General features: G+C 31.1%; 1 protein-coding gene across 5 annotated transcripts in view; it reads right to left on the minus strand.

Annotated features, from left to right (window-relative positions):
- Positions 1–18,057, minus strand: part of Nup58 (nucleoporin 58) — a 50,732-nt gene that overhangs the window by 9,995 nt on the left and 22,680 nt on the right. For 3 of the 5 annotated variants that reach the window (XM_078015678.1, XM_005337573.5, XM_005337572.5), the window contains 7 exons: positions 17,878–17,957; positions 15,749–15,867; positions 15,256–15,338; positions 12,262–12,463; positions 6,682–6,780; positions 5,182–5,277; positions 1,723–3,938 (listed from right to left, as the gene is read on the minus strand). In XM_078015678.1, coding sequence (XP_077871804.1) covers positions 3,769–3,938; positions 5,182–5,277; positions 6,682–6,780; positions 12,262–12,463; positions 15,256–15,338; positions 15,749–15,867; positions 17,878–17,957 — 849 coding nt within the window. In that variant the 3' untranslated portion in view covers positions 1,723–3,768. Of the gene's footprint in view, positions 1–1,722; positions 3,939–5,181; positions 5,278–6,681; positions 6,781–12,261; positions 12,464–15,255; positions 15,339–15,748; positions 15,868–17,877; positions 17,958–18,057 lie in introns of those variants that run through there. The other 2 variants (XM_040281319.2, XM_040281318.2) reach the window with 1 other exon arrangement.

Genomic DNA, 18,057 nt, shown 5'->3' on the forward strand with positions numbered 1-18,057 from the left:
AAAGGCAAGGAAGACTTTGTGAATGAGATTGAAATTAGGACCTCCAACTCAACAGTGCAGTACAGGCAGGCTTACTTATAGGGAAAGGCATACAGGAAAAAGGATCTCAAAGCAAAATACCTTCTGCTAGACTACTAACACCAAATGCTTCACAAAACAAATATCAACATAATATTCCTAAAGTTACTATTTAAATTCACTTATTGCAAAATAAAACAAAAATACACCACTTGAGACTAGGAGGACATTAAGTTGAGCTGCATTGCACTTTCTGAAGTATACCAAAACAGGCTAATTATTAGGTAACAAGACCCTCTCTATACAAGGCAAGCGTTCAAGAAAATCTGAGGTAGAGGGTCTTATAATTCAAATAACTTGTTGTACCTGCTGCAGGATAAAAACCCACCTCAAATGAAATCAAGGTGTCAGGGAAACAACCAACCAAGGATCTAGAAAAACTGCAAAACTTACTGAAGGAATATTAAAAAAAAAAAAAAAGAATAAAAAGCTTTATTAGTGCATATATTATGTTATACTAAAATGTCAATTCTCCCCCAGATCATCATAATAATAATTTTGTGTAAATTCAATAAATGTTTATTGAATTTACACAAAATTATTTTAAAAGAAAAATCAAACTTGACAAAATGGTATATATAAAGTTTGACTAAAAAAGTTAACTTGCCCAGTATCATGTGGGGACAAGGAAGGGTTCTGAACCCAGATGACTGCAGATATCTCACAGGAAAAATAACAATATCCATTAACAGTACTCCTATAAATAACTAAGAAACAAAAATCCCTAAATATCCTAGACAAAGGCTATAACATACAATTATATTAACATGCAATTAGCTTATGTACATGTATTCACACACATTTAAAAGTTCAACCTCACAAGTATTTATTAGGATTATTAGATTAGAAAATATTAATAGGATTGAGAACTTGGAATACTGCAAATGCTAGGATACATAATGGTAGGAGTGTATATTTATATAGTACCTTTGGAAGGCAGTCTGACATGAAAGCATACAATTTATATGCTCTTTCAGCAATTCCTCTTTCAGAATCATCCCAAAGAAACATTAACATGAGCACAAAAAGCCACAAACAAGTACACTCACTTCAACTTCTGTGAAAGTGGAAAGAACCTAACTGTCCATAACAGGGAATAGCTGAAGAGATCATTGGACATCCACTGTGGGATAGTATGTAAAACATAAATCTACATGGGTGACATGGAAAGATATTGATCATAGACCACTAAGGGGAAACAAGCAAGTCACAGACTATGTATAGGTTTTTTAAACCCACTGATTAAAGGAGGATCTGAAAAAAAAATGATATACTATAAGAAAAAAAAAATCTTTTAAAAAGGGGAGGAGAAAAGAGTATTTATACATATATGTTGAAAAAGGCATTTTTTTAAGAAGGATTTGCAAGGATATACACCAAACCTTTAGAGTTGACATTCTGGGGAAGGACTGGGATTGGGCCTGTGAACTGAAGGAGTCCTTGCTGCTTACTCAATAGTCTTCGATGTAACTAAAATGGTAATGTTTTTGTAATTTTGAGAAGACAAAAATAAGTGAAAAGAACTTACTATCTTGTGTTTAGACCTGTTAAAGAGAGATGTGTATGATAAGAAACATCTAAAAACTACTTAAAAAAGAAATAATAAAATTACATAGTAAGAACAATTATTGACACCTATAAAGATTCAAAGCAACCGACACAATAAATTTTATTGTTTCCATAATAATAGGCTCTAGACAAAGTGAAGACAATGGAGACAATGACAACACACTTAAAACTGCCATCACAAATTAATCTGTTACAAATTTCCAGTGGTTCCACATATTAAAATGTAAAATGTATGAGGAAAAAAAACCCCAAGAAATATAAATATTCAGATTTTTGCAGCACAATGCAAGGTCCTTAAAAAAAAAAAAAGTTACAGAGAACTGTATGTAACTCTGACAGTAATTCAAAACAAAATCACACCTTTTTTTCCTAAGCTCCCCCATGATCTGGATCTGGGGATTGCAGTAATAGAGAAATATGCAAGAATGAAAACATGTTTAGTGCTCAGAGACAAAATAATTTTCCTAATTTTAATGCAAGACACAGAAAAACAAAAGATTAATTCAAAAAAGCTAATCATTGCTATATGCAGATAAATAAAACAGATTTGACAACAGTTTTATAATCAAACCCAACTAACATCATACTAAAATATATATATGTGCGTGTATGTGTGTATATATATATATTTATATATGCAATACTATTTTAGAAAAAAGGTGCGTTGGTGAAAATGATTCTGAAAATATTCACTGATGCACATTTATGTACAAAAACTTCTATATAAAAAATTAAACTATTTTCAATGAAATTCCATGTTTACAGCCCATCTGAAAACTGTACTTGAAAGATAAATAGGTCTACCTAATGTTTTCTCTCTGAAATTATGGCTAAGGCAGTTCTCTTTCCAATGTTCTCTTTTTATCTACTTGACACCACTAATACTAATATAGACAGTATTACACAGATGCAACTTAACATGCCTATGCATTATTACCTGGAGCTGTGTTCACTGTTAAAACTGGGGATTGTTTATAGTTGCTATAAAGAATATTTTTCTTTCTTAAAATATATTGTTTCTCTATTCCAAGTTAAGCACTTACTTAAGACATTAAGAGGCTACAAAGCCACTCCATTTGGTGTCAATATCATTAGCCCTATAAGAAAGAACTCTGTATTGGAATAGCTAGAAAAGTTCTCATTAAAATAATAGTGCATCCTTCACCTGCATAGAGTCAATTTGGCTTAATAGCTCTTTGCCCCCAGAACACTAGTCTGGAGTTCAAATATGCTCCTGAAGGTCCATCTTATATGAAAAAAGATCTCATAGAAGCAATATGAGACTATTATAGGATAATAAAAATTGTTAAATTCTGTTTGATGAGTCTTACAGCATTCCTCATTCAGAGTAGCTGCTAAAGGATAGGAGGAAACAAAATGGATAAGACTGGGACAATGAAATTGAGTTGGTCAAACTATATCAGTAACCATTTAATAAATCTTTAAGCAAACAAATGAAATGACAGGGTACCTGTAGCTCATCATTCTATAAGCAGTGAGGATTTGAAGCTTTTAGGTGAAAAATTGAATACCCTTAGAAAAGGGGAACAGTCTGAGGCAAAAGTTGTAGATCTGTAAATATATATTTCATATGCACACACAATTGTGTGTTTTATTCTGTATATTTACATACATATTCACAAGATGCCCTGCAGTGTAGTTCAAAAGGCCTTTAACAAACTACTTCTATTATAGGCCCTAGAATTCATACCACCGGTATAAGAAACCAATGTGCATATATTCACATAATGTAAACCTTATCAACAAAAACATTGCTATTAACACTAGGTTAAATAATAAGCATTAGGTTAATTTTTTAAAACTACTATTAGTGATGTAATCACAACATTTCTTACACGGAGAATCAAAAATAATGGGGGGGGGGGACAAAAACACAAAACAAAACAAAACAAAAAAACCCCAAACAAAACCCACCACAACTGGAGTTCAAATTCACAAGAAATGTTCAGTATGGCAATCAAAGTTCAAATTCCAGAGTAGGGAAAAATATCAAAACTTTATAAATCTCCTGGGATGCAATTTAATTAATGCATCATTAGAAAAATAGATTCAGAATGAACGGTGCTGCTGAGGATTCTCTTAATACATCAACCCATATGTTTATCTTTTTCCTCTTTTGTTTCCAGCTGGAGGTTTCTTCAACTGAAGGAGTTGTCCTCCTGTTCCAAAACCTGCAGAGGCAGGATTGGACACCCCAAATGTCAAACCAGCTGATGCCGTGATGCCAGGATTGCTGAAGTTAAACCCAGATGTACTTGAGCTGCCAAAGCCTTATGTTTAGGGAAGAAAATATTCGTATCAGAAGTCAAATCATAAAACACAAATATAGAAAATGGGGATGAGCAGTAAACTTCTATCTGAAAGAATACATAATTTGTAAAAACAGCAAATATCTTAGGCCCCTGAATTTCTAACATGGAATTTCACAGGAAAATAACTTAGCTAACAACTAAGTGGCATCTTGAAAGCCAGAGGTTTAGTGATACAGGCCCAAGGTGAAACATTAGCACGAATAACTGAAATCTATAGAATACTTCAAGTTGCCAAAAAACTTTCCCACTAATTAAATAAGTCAAGGCGTCTTCCTCCTCGGCCCCACCAAAACCACTTTGTCATCAAGTAGAGCAACATCTGCAATCCCAAACTCTCCAAGAAAGCCTTAACTCACAATGTTCAAGACAGAGGACACATCAAAAAGCAATACTTATTGCTTTCATTTTAGACAAGACCCTGTATAATTGAGATCAAGTACTATTACTAACTAGTTAACTAAAACAATATTTAGATTACAGTTTTAATACCACTGAAGTATACATCTTAACACAACTGGAACTACTAATTTTAAACACTACTTAACATAAGCAGAACTTCCTTCAAATTCCCTGAAATTAAACACGTGTTTAACAGTGTTATGTCATTATTTTGGACATATTTATCCCCAAGCACTGCACATTCAAACAAGCCATTATTTTTAAATAAAGACTAAATGTAAAATAGATGAAATTTGGAATTTTCCACTGGAAAAGTCAAAAGATTTTATCTATTTTAGAAACAAAGAATAAAATTAATCCTTTTTGTAAGTCTGTGGCATTCTTAAAATTGGAGGGATTTAAAGAAAAACTCTTATTCTAAAGAACAACTCTTATTCAAAATGTCTTTCCCGGATGAACAATGATTAAAAACAAAACAAAAACCAGGTTAAACTTTCACAATGATAGGTTCAATTTTGCAACAATGAAGAAAACTGCTTAACCATGAATCTGTATTTAGGTAAAGAAGATACATTTATATATAAATCAAACTATGAAGATTTGTCAGAAATATTTCATATACCTGTCCTTTAGTTCATAAAAAAGACAGCTACATAATTAGTCAGGCTTGCATGCTTCATCCAGAAAGTAAAAAAAAATGAATCAGGGATCTTTTTGGATTACTGGAAATAACACTTATACTTTTAAGTTAAATAATTTCCACCTTTAAATTCACCTGGAATTCAGGTAGAAACACACAAACCTGCACTAAGACTTCCTGAGGGTTTATTTGTTGCTCCAAATCCAAATGTGGAGGCCCCTGTGGTGCTGCATCCAAAACCAGAGCTAGTTCCAAATCCTAATGGAAGGGTAATAGAGAAATATACAATGGTACATAAAACACAGGTTAAAGGTTACACACAATAAAACCAAAAATTATCAAAGGTCTAACAAAAACACCGTTGAAAAATATGGCTTTATTAAGAAACAGATTATTTTTTCTTCTAAATGTTCTAGAAATTTTATCGATCATTCAAATATGATTTTTAAAACAGTTATGAATATATCTATTTGACGGTTACTTTTTTTTTTGGGAGGGGGACTGACTAAATTCACAAATATTCATGACATACATAAAAATGTATACCACAAGATAATTTTACTCAGCCCTTTACCAAACATTTTTGGTTAATTAAAAAATCTTTACATTGAAAACCTAACTACATAACAGTCTATCACTTTAAATCTACTCCATAACAGATTTGTGCCATCTATTGTCAATGTTAACAGTGAGAAACTGGAAGAGGGAGCAGCATATTTTTCCTCTTAATAGTTTTCAAAACTTAAAATAACTTTTATCACAAAGTTCATGAAGATATTCTATGTATTTGAAGAACAGTTTCCCAGATGCTCTATGTAAATAAAATTCAAATTCTTTTTAGGCTACCCTATATCTTATCTAAACTACTGAGACTGACAGTTATCACTACCTATGAATCTTAAGAAATAGAATAGCAAACTGGATTATAATCATATAAATTATGATGCCTATAATGATTCTAGTAATTCCTAATATAGAAAAGTCTATATTAAATAATAATAAATAATTATAAGTCTTCTCTATTCTATTTTAGTGGAAATAAGGGAATCTTATTCATTACATTACAATGCTTTTGTCAAAATACAATCAACTTTTAATTATCTAAAGAACTGTGAATGTATCTGCATTCAGCATGATGCTTTTGCAGAGAACTTACCTAATTAACTTATGAAACTACCATAAGTTCAACTGCTTATGTATATAAGTATGCCAAAACTGTTTAGAAATGGAAGAAGTCAAGCTGTTTAAGTTATAATAAAATTAATTCCCCATTTTTAAAGTGATCCAGAAAAAAAAGATAATGATTAGAGACTGTTATGACATCTAGAAGTTGATTGGATTCCAAAAATTAAGACAGATTTTTAAATTTTAAAATTAAAACTAAGTAATTCAAGTTCATATCAGCATAGTGATTTGAAAATATAAACATCCCTACCACTTAATTTTAATACTTTTTAATATTTACTAATCACAGAAGATGGAATGATTTTTAAGTTCTAAATCTAATACTAGAAAGCAATGATTATGTTCGGAGAATCATTTTTGCCAGATGGAAACTTAACTTCCAAAACAGCAGAGGATCTTCTTAGAAACTATTTTATAGGCTAGTATAAATTCAAATGTATAATACTTCAATGAAATATTAGAAAAGTTAAAGTGTACCTCCAAGGTTTGAAGAACCTAAGCCACTTGATTGCAAGCCAGTGCCAATACCTGAGCCGAATGGCGTTCCAAAACTAACTCCCAGAGATGGCTGTGGCCCTGGTATAAAAAAAAAAAATGGGGGGGAAAAACAAATTTGCCTTACTCTTTCAAGATTAAAATTCCTTTATGAAATTATTTTAAAACTGAACAGTGATTACTTTTAACAATTCCATTTGTTAAAACTTTGTTTTTCAAGATGTCTTTCTGACCTAACTTATCTGTCCAAAGTGATTTACCTATCAAAAAAAAATCTTTTTAATTAACCTGCTCAGAACTATAACTATTAAAAGGCTAACCAAAATGAAAAAAATGTTAGTTTAATAGATGAAATAATTTGTTTTTAATATATCATAAATTATAGTTTAGATTTACTTATAGAATTATTTTAGATCTCCCCACTTGTTCTCTGATAAAACTGGTGTAATCAGTAAAGGCTTTTATTCTTTTTTTCCAAACAAGTTCCTTAGTGTTAGAGTCAAGTCTCAATTGATCAAAAGAGACTGACACTAACATGGCAAAACTATCATGTTACTTCATAAAAGTACCCAAAAAACTAGGCATGATTTGTTATGATATAAATAATATATACAATAAATAGATAAAAAACAAGACAATGATTTATTTTATTAAATTTATTGTTCATTTTAAAGCAAACCAATTACACAGTAACATGACAATTCCAACTTGTTCACAAAAAGTGATAATTGAGTTCTATTCTTCAGCTCAGCTACATTACACCACTTATCACCTGATTAAATAAGATAATGAACATTTACAAAGGCACCGTTGTGTACCTTGACAAATTCAATACATTCAAGATTTCAATTCAGAAGCTTCTTTCCAACATTTTGGGAAATGTACTCAGATACAGAACGATTAGTCATCCTTTTCCCATCTGTTACTTTAAAGATTTCGGCTGAGTTTGTCTGGCAAAAATAGCATCAAACTTACTAGCCTCTCTTTTTAACTACTATTTTTTTTTTTAAGCTAAGCAGAATACAAAAATCTAAAAATCTCATTTGATAAATAATTTATGAAAATTACTCAATAGATTTCATAGTACAATCTTCAGTCTTGTCTTTTTCAAGCACAGTGATCAGTGCATCTCAAAAGTTGAGGGAATGCCAAAGTAATACATCTTAAAATTTAAATTTTTAAAGAAATCAAAGCCTTCAAGTTGTTCAATGATGAATGAGGTTTGTATATTCAAAAGGTAGTGTAAAACTATATAAAGCATTAAAAAACAAAACAAAAAAAGAAAAACAAAAAAACGAGGAACTACATTTTGCTACACACTGGGACAGAAACTGGACTTTTCAAATAGCTTCTATCCAGAAAATAAAGATTAATAACTAATAGCGGCCAGAGTTCTTATACTACTATTAAAAAAATAAATAAAAAAGGATTTAAGCTTTTACATCCAGTTTGAGATCAATTTGAGAATATAATACCTGCCTAGCAGCTCTTTTGTAAAATGTTACTATAGAAAAAAGAAAATAAGCATATTACCTTTTTTTATTCCTAACAAAAATAATATGTAGAAAACACATGTCCAGTTTCTTTAACATAGAGAGACTTAAGTGTCACATGTTAACAGGAGGCACTGCTGGTGGAAGACCCTAAAGAACAATGCACACCACAGCCCTCAGCCTTAAAAGTCATAAGAGTTACTCAAATAGCATGTTTTGTTGTTGTTGTTGTTGTTGTGTGTGGGTCTGTTTTTTAGAGCAACAGAACATAGTTTCTCTAATCATCAATATTCAGGATATCAAGAACTCATATAGCTAACAATGACAAGACTTTCCATTGCACAACAGATACATGATAGTTTGAGTTTTGGACCTTCATACAAATTTTGAAGGCAACATCATTTATAAAACTAGTAGGCAAATGTATAACATTTTTTAATAGTAAAAACTCATCATAAATATCTCCCATGCCAAAGTATTAGCATATATTACACTCTGGCCACCATATATATTAGTTTCGCTATTAGAAAGCAGAATCAAAATCTTTCAGGCAAAAGTTACGTAAACAATTCAAGTCTGCTTTAAAAATCTGAATAATCATTTAATGAGAGGCTCTTAGTTCCATAAATAAAACCAAGTTAATAGTAATATATACCAATGACTGCCCAAAGTGAAATCTTTATGTAGAGTAACATTTTACAAAAGTTACCATAAGATATATTCACACACAACAAAATGAGATTTAGCACTGTCATTTATATTTTCCAGAATAAATTCTACTTTCTTTCTTAAAAGTAAAACTGCATTCACAGGAAAAGGACTAAAGTGCTAAAACTTTTTTTTTTTTTTATAATTTTCTATGGTCACTAAAAATACCTAACGTAGTTAGTATAGTTAACTCCTAAGTCATTTTTTTAAATAATAATTTTTCTTAAAAAACCAAAAATGCCTTTTCCCCAGTTTGAAAACTTTACTTACTTATTTGATGGGGAACATTCCTTTGGTTATTGAATACAACAAAATCACAAAACCACAAGAAACTAGGATAAAATACTTGAAGTTCCCTATTTAACACTACACCTTAAATATCCAGACTGTCACTAAAAGCTAGAAAGTAGGAATTTCTAATAAATGTCTCAGCTCTCCTTAAAAACAGCAGTTAAGTCACATGAGAAAAATCATGAGGTAAGCATCAAGTACATTGGTCAAAACACAATGGCAAAATCCAATCCTAGTACAATGCTTTAAAAATCCATCCTAAATTAAAATTATACTGAACAGCCTAATGTAAATGTCTTTGTAGGGGGCTTGAGGCATTTGTGAACAAGTATACTAAAGATCTGCCAACATGTAACTTATCCATGTACTGAGACTCATTTCGTACTTAAATAGCCTGCTGGTTTTTCAGCAATTTTCTTCAGGCTTCAAAACAAACCACCATAAATCACACATGCCTAAGTTCTATTGTATATTGTTCATTTAAAAAAAAAAATTGGACTCTGGGAGTGTAGCTCAGTGGTAAAGTGTGTGTTTAATATGAATGAGAACCTGGATATAATCCCCAACAACATTAAAAAAAAAAAAAAAGCTGAAGGATTAATAAGTCATTTTAAGTCCAACCCCTGACTCTAAGACAACATTCAGAAACCAGTAGTTTAAGAGAAGCTATCTGTTCTGTGCCATATTTCTAATGAAATCAAGAATCTATATGCAAATAAAACCAAATCTGATAACTCAAAACCTTGATCAACGGTGATGTATAAAAACAGTGCACAAGTTCTATCTCACTTCATCTAGATGGTCTAGAATTTGTTATTGGCACTTAAAAGATTTCATGAAAGTATCAAGGCACAAGGAATAACTCCTTGGACACAAAATATAAATGCAATAAACAGGGACATTACTAAGTGGGCTAACTCATAAAACTGTTATTTAACCAACAGAGCTTATAAATGTCATAATCAGGATGACATGACTGGTGACTAAAACCACTGGCATTCTGAATGGGAAGGTATAAAGGAATGAACTACAGAGCCTGGGAGACTTTTAGAGAAACAAAAGGGAAAGACATAATACAAGATTATTGTCACTTCGGTAACTTTTCAGTTCTAGAAATTCAAACAACTCAAAAGTAATAATACTGTAAGACTGTTAAGGCTAAAACATTCTGATTCCTGCCACGTTATCAGAAAGCTCCTAAAGGCTCTAAAATTGCAAGAACACTAAAGTCTTAAGATTTCCCCTGGCAAAAGAAAAAACAAAAAAACTTACCAACTTGGCAAAACTCACAGATAAAATTAAAGTATAAAAGCAAAAAGCTCCTCAGAATAATTACTCCAAATTAAGCTATTATTCTCTACTACCACAGAGAGCAAAGATCGTATTTCTACATCTACTTTTATGTCCCCCAAAACTAGCATATAGGAGGAACTCATATTTATAGAATGAACATACATGTTATGTCCATGAGCCCAAAATATATGAGTGAAAGCCTATCAATTCCTCTAAATTAGTTAAGTTTACATTCAAAAAAGTAAAAAAACCAAAACAACCTCGACAGGTAATTTTGCTTCAAGTTTACTTATTTACCATAGAATACAGTAATTTTAGATAACTGACTTTTCTCAAGCTTTATTATATTGGAAATCAATTATATTTAATGAATACTTAACCACAGCCATATTAATCTGATCTTCTTTAGAATTAATACTGGCTCTAAAAAGTAAACTGGTAATATGGTTGATTTGATTAGCTGGTTAAATAATCATTAAGAACTAATGGTTGTAATTTGGGGGTTGATTCTTCAAAGCAATCAATCCCATTATGATTTTTCCTCTCCATAATTTGAGAGAATACAATCCTATACTCCAGCCAGCTAGAGAGCTACTAGATAGTGCTATGTGAGCCACTATTCACATGTGTCCAGCCATGGAATGTGGAGGATTTGGCATAGATGCATCATCAACTCTTTACTGATATCTAGTCATTATGTTTTCTCCAAATGTGAAGAAGAATTCGTTAAACTGCCAACAGTTACCATAAAATGCTTCTCTGGTACAGGCAGCTTGAATGCAACCTAAATATGTATTTTTAAAATTATTTTTGTATTGTAATTTAATACCAGATTATATGGAATTCTCAGAAGACACATGCTGTAAAATAAACAAGCCTCAAAAATTAATGATTGAAGAAAAAAATTCAATATCCATTAAGAGTATAGTTTCCTAAGTTAAAGCCTGACAAAAATGAATAAAGAAAGTTTTCCTACTTTCCAGGGACCAAATAAAATATTGTAGAACTACACCACAAAATTTTTTCTCTGATTAGAAGTGGAATTAAACCAAGGACTAAAAAGATCTAATATTTTACTATTTTCATCTGCTCTACTCCCCACTTCCTACTTAACATGCAATCCAAATCTCAAAACGTCCTCTTCCTGCTCTTGCTACTTACTTTCTTTTATGTCCATGAGCCCTTATTTTGAAAAGGAACAAATAATTCTCGTGTATGTATAGTCTTCAAAATTTGGCTTACAGGACCTATATTCTGTTTCTTGTCAAAGTACATAAAGCAAATTTACTGATCTTCAACACATCTTCAGTCAATAAAATCACACTGCATCCTGAATGTGGGTACTTTGCAATCATTATGTATGAAAAAGGTCAGAATGCACCATCTATCAGTATCATACATGAAAAATGCAATGTATGGATGGATTATATCTGACTTTGAAACAAAAAATGATACAATCATGATTTTAGAACCTAATGGTATTCTTAAATGTAATTCAGTAGTGAAACACCATAGTCTAAAGAGTATTTATAGCAATACAGCAAATAACATTGAGTTAATTCACAATAGTCAATATCTGATGTATAATTATTGCTAGACTACCCTGCATTTTTTGTCAGGTGTGTTTATAATTGTGTCGATCACAATTTTTAAACTGTACTGAAACAGTTGTTCATAGAAATTTTTTCAGGGCTCACACAAAAGGAAGACTTATAAAAATGCACATAAATGTTCAGCATTTGAACAGTAAGAAGCTATAACTTGAATGCATTCAGACCTGTAGCAGGCTGTTGCTGCTGCGTAAGTGTTGCAGCCATGGCAACGGCTGCTGCATTTGGCATGGTGCTGAAAGGGGTTGGTCCAGTAGTAACTCTGGGTGCATTCTGCCACTTCTTAGCTTCTGCTCGCCTGGCTTCAAATACATCTACAGCATCTCCCAAGAACATTTTTCTGTAGCCAAGGTACTGTTCTTTGAGTACCTAAAGAAATGGGGGAGGGGGGGATAATCAAGTTCCAGGTTGACTATGATAATATGTAAATGATTATAACTACAAAAGATCTAAGAAACTGCCTATAATTTCCACCTAAACTGTAATGCACATTGATGTGGGAATTGGTGAATTTCGGTTCTATTTTTCCTTTGAATACTTTATTCCCCATTTTGCCATGTCTTTTTTTTAATGCAAGAAGGCTGTTTTTTTTTTTTAATTTTGTTATATATGACAACAGAACGCATTACAATTCTTATTACACAGAGTACAATTTTTCATATCTCTGATTGTTTACTGCCATATCTTTTTACAATAGGCCACATAAAACATTCTGGCTTCATCAGACTGTTTGTTCGAGATGAATCTACTACATTTTAGGAAAGCAGAATAATATTTAAATTAATATTAATGCCTAGAATGGTGGTGCATACTTGTAATCTTATTAACCTGGGAGGCTCAGGCAGAAGGATTTCAAATTCAAGGGCAGCCTGAGCAATTTAGTGAGACCCTCAGCCATTTAGCAAGACCCTGTCTCACAATTTAAAAACAGGGTGGGAGATGGTGTCGAGTTAATGGTGAAGCACTCCTAAGTACAATCCCCAGTATACCCACTCAAAATAAATATTTTTAATCATTTTTTCATAAAAATTTTTCCTTAAATGTCCAACCTTTCCATAACCTTTATTAAAAGCCAGCACTAAATAAGTACTTTTTAAGTACATTTTTTAAAAAAGGCCTGAATGATACATACTAAGATGTCACACCTCAAGTAGAGAAATGTTGGAAGGTATAACCAAGATTTCCACTTTATTGATATTGTTTGACTAGTATACAATGATGATGGCTGATATATCCAAACTTGACTCAAGTTCTTACACTTCATAACTCCAGAGTAATACTAAGACCATTAATAGGAATAATTCTAATTTACATGAGAATTATTAAATCACTAAAGATAGTCTAATTTAGATAGTTATTTACCACTTTTTGGACAGAAATTTCACATTTCTTACTTTTCTTAATAGAAATAACTGAAAGGCTACAACATATTGAAATCTTATTGCTATTAATAGTATTTAAAAATTATCATCATCCTTTTGTGTGGAAGTCTGTACTTAAAACTCCAGTTCCAAACTTTGCTACCTTTATAATGGATTATAAAATGGACCTGCTAAGAACCAACAACTGGGCAAAATGTGAAGTCAGAAGCAGAACGTGTAATGTAAGAAAAACAAATATTATTATTGTTTTCCCCCAAATCCAGCCTTCCTTTTCTTGTGCAATTCCAGGTAATTCCCAAAGTATGGCATTAGTATCACATAAATTTTACTTCTACTTCAGATAATAATAAAATGATCGCTTTGGAGACCTGAAAAAGGCAATTAATTTTTAAAAACTAGACATCAGCCATGAGTTATGTAACTAATTTCTAAAACTTCCAAATTTGCTAATGACTCTAAGTCCTGGCTGGATAAAGCAGTTTGTGTTTGGCTTCAACAGATTATCTAATAAAAAAGAGGAGGGGGGAAAAAAAAAAAAGCCTTGGGAGAGTTCTGTAAGATATAAACTAGTCAAATTTATAGTTAGCCAGCTCACTAAACTAAGCTAAAAACAACTGCTAACATACCAAGCCTGCTCACAGAACAGTCTTTGGTTCTTAGTAATATATTAAAAATATATTATTAAAGAAGAAGAATAGTTCAAACTTTCATGTTAAGTTTATTCGACATGAGGTGGACTATTTTATGCAAATTTCATTCTCAGTGGTTTATAGTCACATTACAAAAAAGGCATGTTTTTGAAACCAGACAGGAGAAAGACACGCATGTATACATTTGGGCTGTACTTAAAAAAATCAGCACAACAGACTTCAAAGTGCCAAAATAGAATCATGTTCAGTAATTTAAAAGATTAAAAGTAACATTAAAGACTGATAAAATTTTCAAGAAAATTTGATAAAATTCTTCATTTAAAAACTCTGATTTAGTTTAAAATGTTAAAGAGAAAGGTCTAAAGATGCTATCATTTTAAAAAATGACATAATTTAAGGGATTAACTTTTTAAAACATTCTGTTACCATGCATTAGATTAAGCATAAAAATACTAGTAATCTCAAACTTTTGTACACAATTTATTTAGACTCAGCTTTCAATGCTTTGAATATTAAAGGTTCTTTTGGACTATGTATGACTCTTAAAGAATTTAATTACACTTGGATTGGTTACTGAGAAAAAAATGCACCCATATTTTTCACTTAAAATAAATTTTAAAAATTACCATTACATGAGGGATATTCAGCGATGAATTATTTATATTATTGAATAAACACAAAGAGTTCCCTATAAGTAGGAGAAATAATGTAAAAAAATTTTTTTAAACACATAACATTAAGTCAGTGTAAAATAATTTTTCTATTGAGAATATTTACTTTCTATAGTATTATTTATAGTGGTAAAGAGATGGAACAATCTAAATGTCCATCACCAAGAATGGGTTAAACAAAGAATGCACATACAATGACCTACATGGCTACAAAAAATGATTTTGAGGAAATATGTTTACTAATAATTATTTCCAATATATTGCTGAAAAATGTTAAGAGGATAATTGACTCTGGTAAAAGATTTTATCAATGTAAACAGATTTCACCAATGATTATATTAGTATATAGTTATTTTATGTAGCCTGAGCCATTTCTGTAATAAGCATGGCCATGTGTTCCCAGTGAATAAATACTTGGATCTAGGTATATAGACAGAAAATTGGCACTGAAAACTTACCTTTACATTTTCATGAATAGACTGAAGTTGTGCAGCTAAAGCTACAAATGTTTGATAAATTTTCTGCATAGCCATTGACAAATCTATAAAAGAAAATTATGTTACCATACAATAAAACAATCAATTTTATTTTTCTACTATTTGAGACCAATTTTTGGTACAATTACTGTGTTAAAGAAAAAAAAAGTTCATCAATGATCCCATGGCTACAGAAGAGAGCAAACTGAGTAGACTGAAAAAAGGACATCAGTAATGTGAGGAGAAGTGGTAAGACTCTAGGATTTTTGCCCTTGTCAGCACAGTAACAATTCATAATAAAGTCTTTCATATTTGCAGGAATAAAGATCTATTTAATGACTTAAGGAAATTTTCTTACAGCCCTTTAAAATAACTATTAGTAGTTGTATATCTACTATACAACCAAGGTTTATTCCTTCTCCTACAAATAAAGTAATAGTACTGTCAAAAAAAATCACCAAAGCAAGCGCGTTACCTTGAGGGGTTATATGTGAATTATTTGCTTGGGTGGCAAGATGGTTTTCTAGTTCTTCAATCTGCTGTCTGTACTGTTGGAGCTGTACCTCAAATTGCTGAACCAAGATTCTGAAGTAGCTATTAAAAAAGTGTTAAAACAGATCAAATTTTTAAAAATTATTTTCTTTATACTTAAAATACCAAATAAATGTTCTTTTTAACAGGACTTCTTCAATTAGTTTAATAATGTCACAGATACAATCACTAAAATAAGTGCCCAAACACTGTAAATTGTCAAGGTATCATTACTAATCAGGGGAGACAAATCCAAATAATCACCTATGGAATAAGTTAATGATCTTTAGACGTAACAAGGTCATACAAGACAAGACTGAATAACTATTACAGAAAATAATTAAGGAGAAATTGCAAATAAATGCAATGTGAACTCCCAATAAGATCCTGAAAAAAAAAGTTACATTTAATGGGGAAAAAAACCAGTACAATTCCAACACGTTTTGTGGTTTTATAAATAATACTGTGTCAATGCCAGTTTCCCTATTGTTGATAATAGTACATATATAGTAGGTTAACATTAGAGGAAGCAAGATAAGAGATATAAGAAAATTATTTACAATACTATTTTCACAAGTTTTCTATAAGTTTAAAATAAAAAGATTTCTTAAAACAACAACAAAAAATCCCAAACCTGAACTGTTAATCAGACTTTACAATCAGTACTTAAAAGCTATTATAGTAATATAAGGAATCCGAATGTTTTTCTATTAAAAAAAAAGGCCATAATGAAACTTTTTGCAAAATAAGCCCTATTAGCAATGTGAAAAACAGCACAGAGGGATAAAATATCAGAAGTCCAGCAAGAAAGCATACCCAATGCTAATCTGAGTAACACAATAGATGTAACATTGTCATTGGTACCTGATTTTAATAATTATACTATTGTACAGAAGATTATCCAGAGATTGATATCAAATTCCATGCATATCTGATTTTTTCAAAATAAATCCAATTTTGTATAACTATAATGCTCTAATAAAAAAAGACTATCCTTAATTTTTAAGAAGTATACACGAGGGCTGGGGTTGTGGCTCAGTGGTAGCATGTATGAGGCACTGGGTTTGATCGTCAGGACAACATAAAAATAAAAGACAATAAAGTCCATCAGGAACTAAAAAAAAAAAAGTAGTAGTATACACAAAAGTATTTTTGCAAAACAACTATTATGTTTGCAAATAATTCAAACTGTTCAAGGAAATAAAACATATATACAGCAAGAGAATAAGGAATAAATCCAATATGGCAAAAGTGTTGAGATGTGGGGGGCCTAGATTATAGGTATATAAGAAATTTTGCTCCACTCTATAAATTTTTCTGTAAGTTTGAAATAATACCATAATAAAAATTAGAAGAAAAAAAAAGTGAAGAGCAGGAGTCAAATAGACTACCACTGAAAAAACACCTCTGGCTCCTCACTGGAGTAAAAAGTAATAATAGGTTTTGTGAAAAATAAGATAAAGCACAGACAGTGCTGAGCACACTGCTTGACAAATAGGAGACACCTGGTGTGTATTAGCTATTATCTGTAGTAATATAGTAGGATAGAAAAATAGAGACAAAAATCTATACCACATGAAGTGATTCAATTACCAGTGGAATTTTTTCTCTAACTTATCTGTGTTTTCTAATTTTTCATCCTCAATGTCATTAGCTATGCAAATAAATAAAATTTATGCAAATAAGTAAAAGAGTTAAAGTATAATTATTATGCCCTGTTTAAGGATAGGACTATCATAAAATTAATCTTAATTTAAAAGTTCTAATAGAAAAACTTAAAATTTCTTTTACCTGCAAACTTAATAAAGTAGAATATAAATTCCATGACATTAAAGTATAACTGCATAAAACTGTTTAAAAGTTCAGATCTTAGCCTTTACTCATCCTGAAGTAAAAAGGAAACACTAAACTATCCTCTTAAAGGTTATTAGAAATCAATTTAAAAGTCCGTGTGAGGTGTTAACTCAGTATATGCATATAATAAATGAAACGGTCTTAGCTTATCATATTATTACTACTGATATACTTTCTTAAAATGGGAAACATTTGTTTTTAAAAAAACCAATAACTTACTCAGCAGGAGCTGTATTTTCATGTTGAAGTCCAGGTGGTGTTTTTTGGGTTCTTAAAGCTATTTCAGCATTCTTTAACTCCTAATATGTCAAAGGTTTAAAAAACAAAAAAGCCATTTTAGAGGTAAGCTAAAACTACGAACTATTTCTCAGCTAAGATTTCAAATAATACCAGTTCATG

This window comes from Ictidomys tridecemlineatus, chromosome 6 (assembly GCF_052094955.1).
Source record: "Ictidomys tridecemlineatus isolate mIctTri1 chromosome 6, mIctTri1.hap1, whole genome shotgun sequence".
Lineage (NCBI taxonomy): Eukaryota > Metazoa > Chordata > Mammalia > Rodentia > Sciuridae > Ictidomys > Ictidomys tridecemlineatus.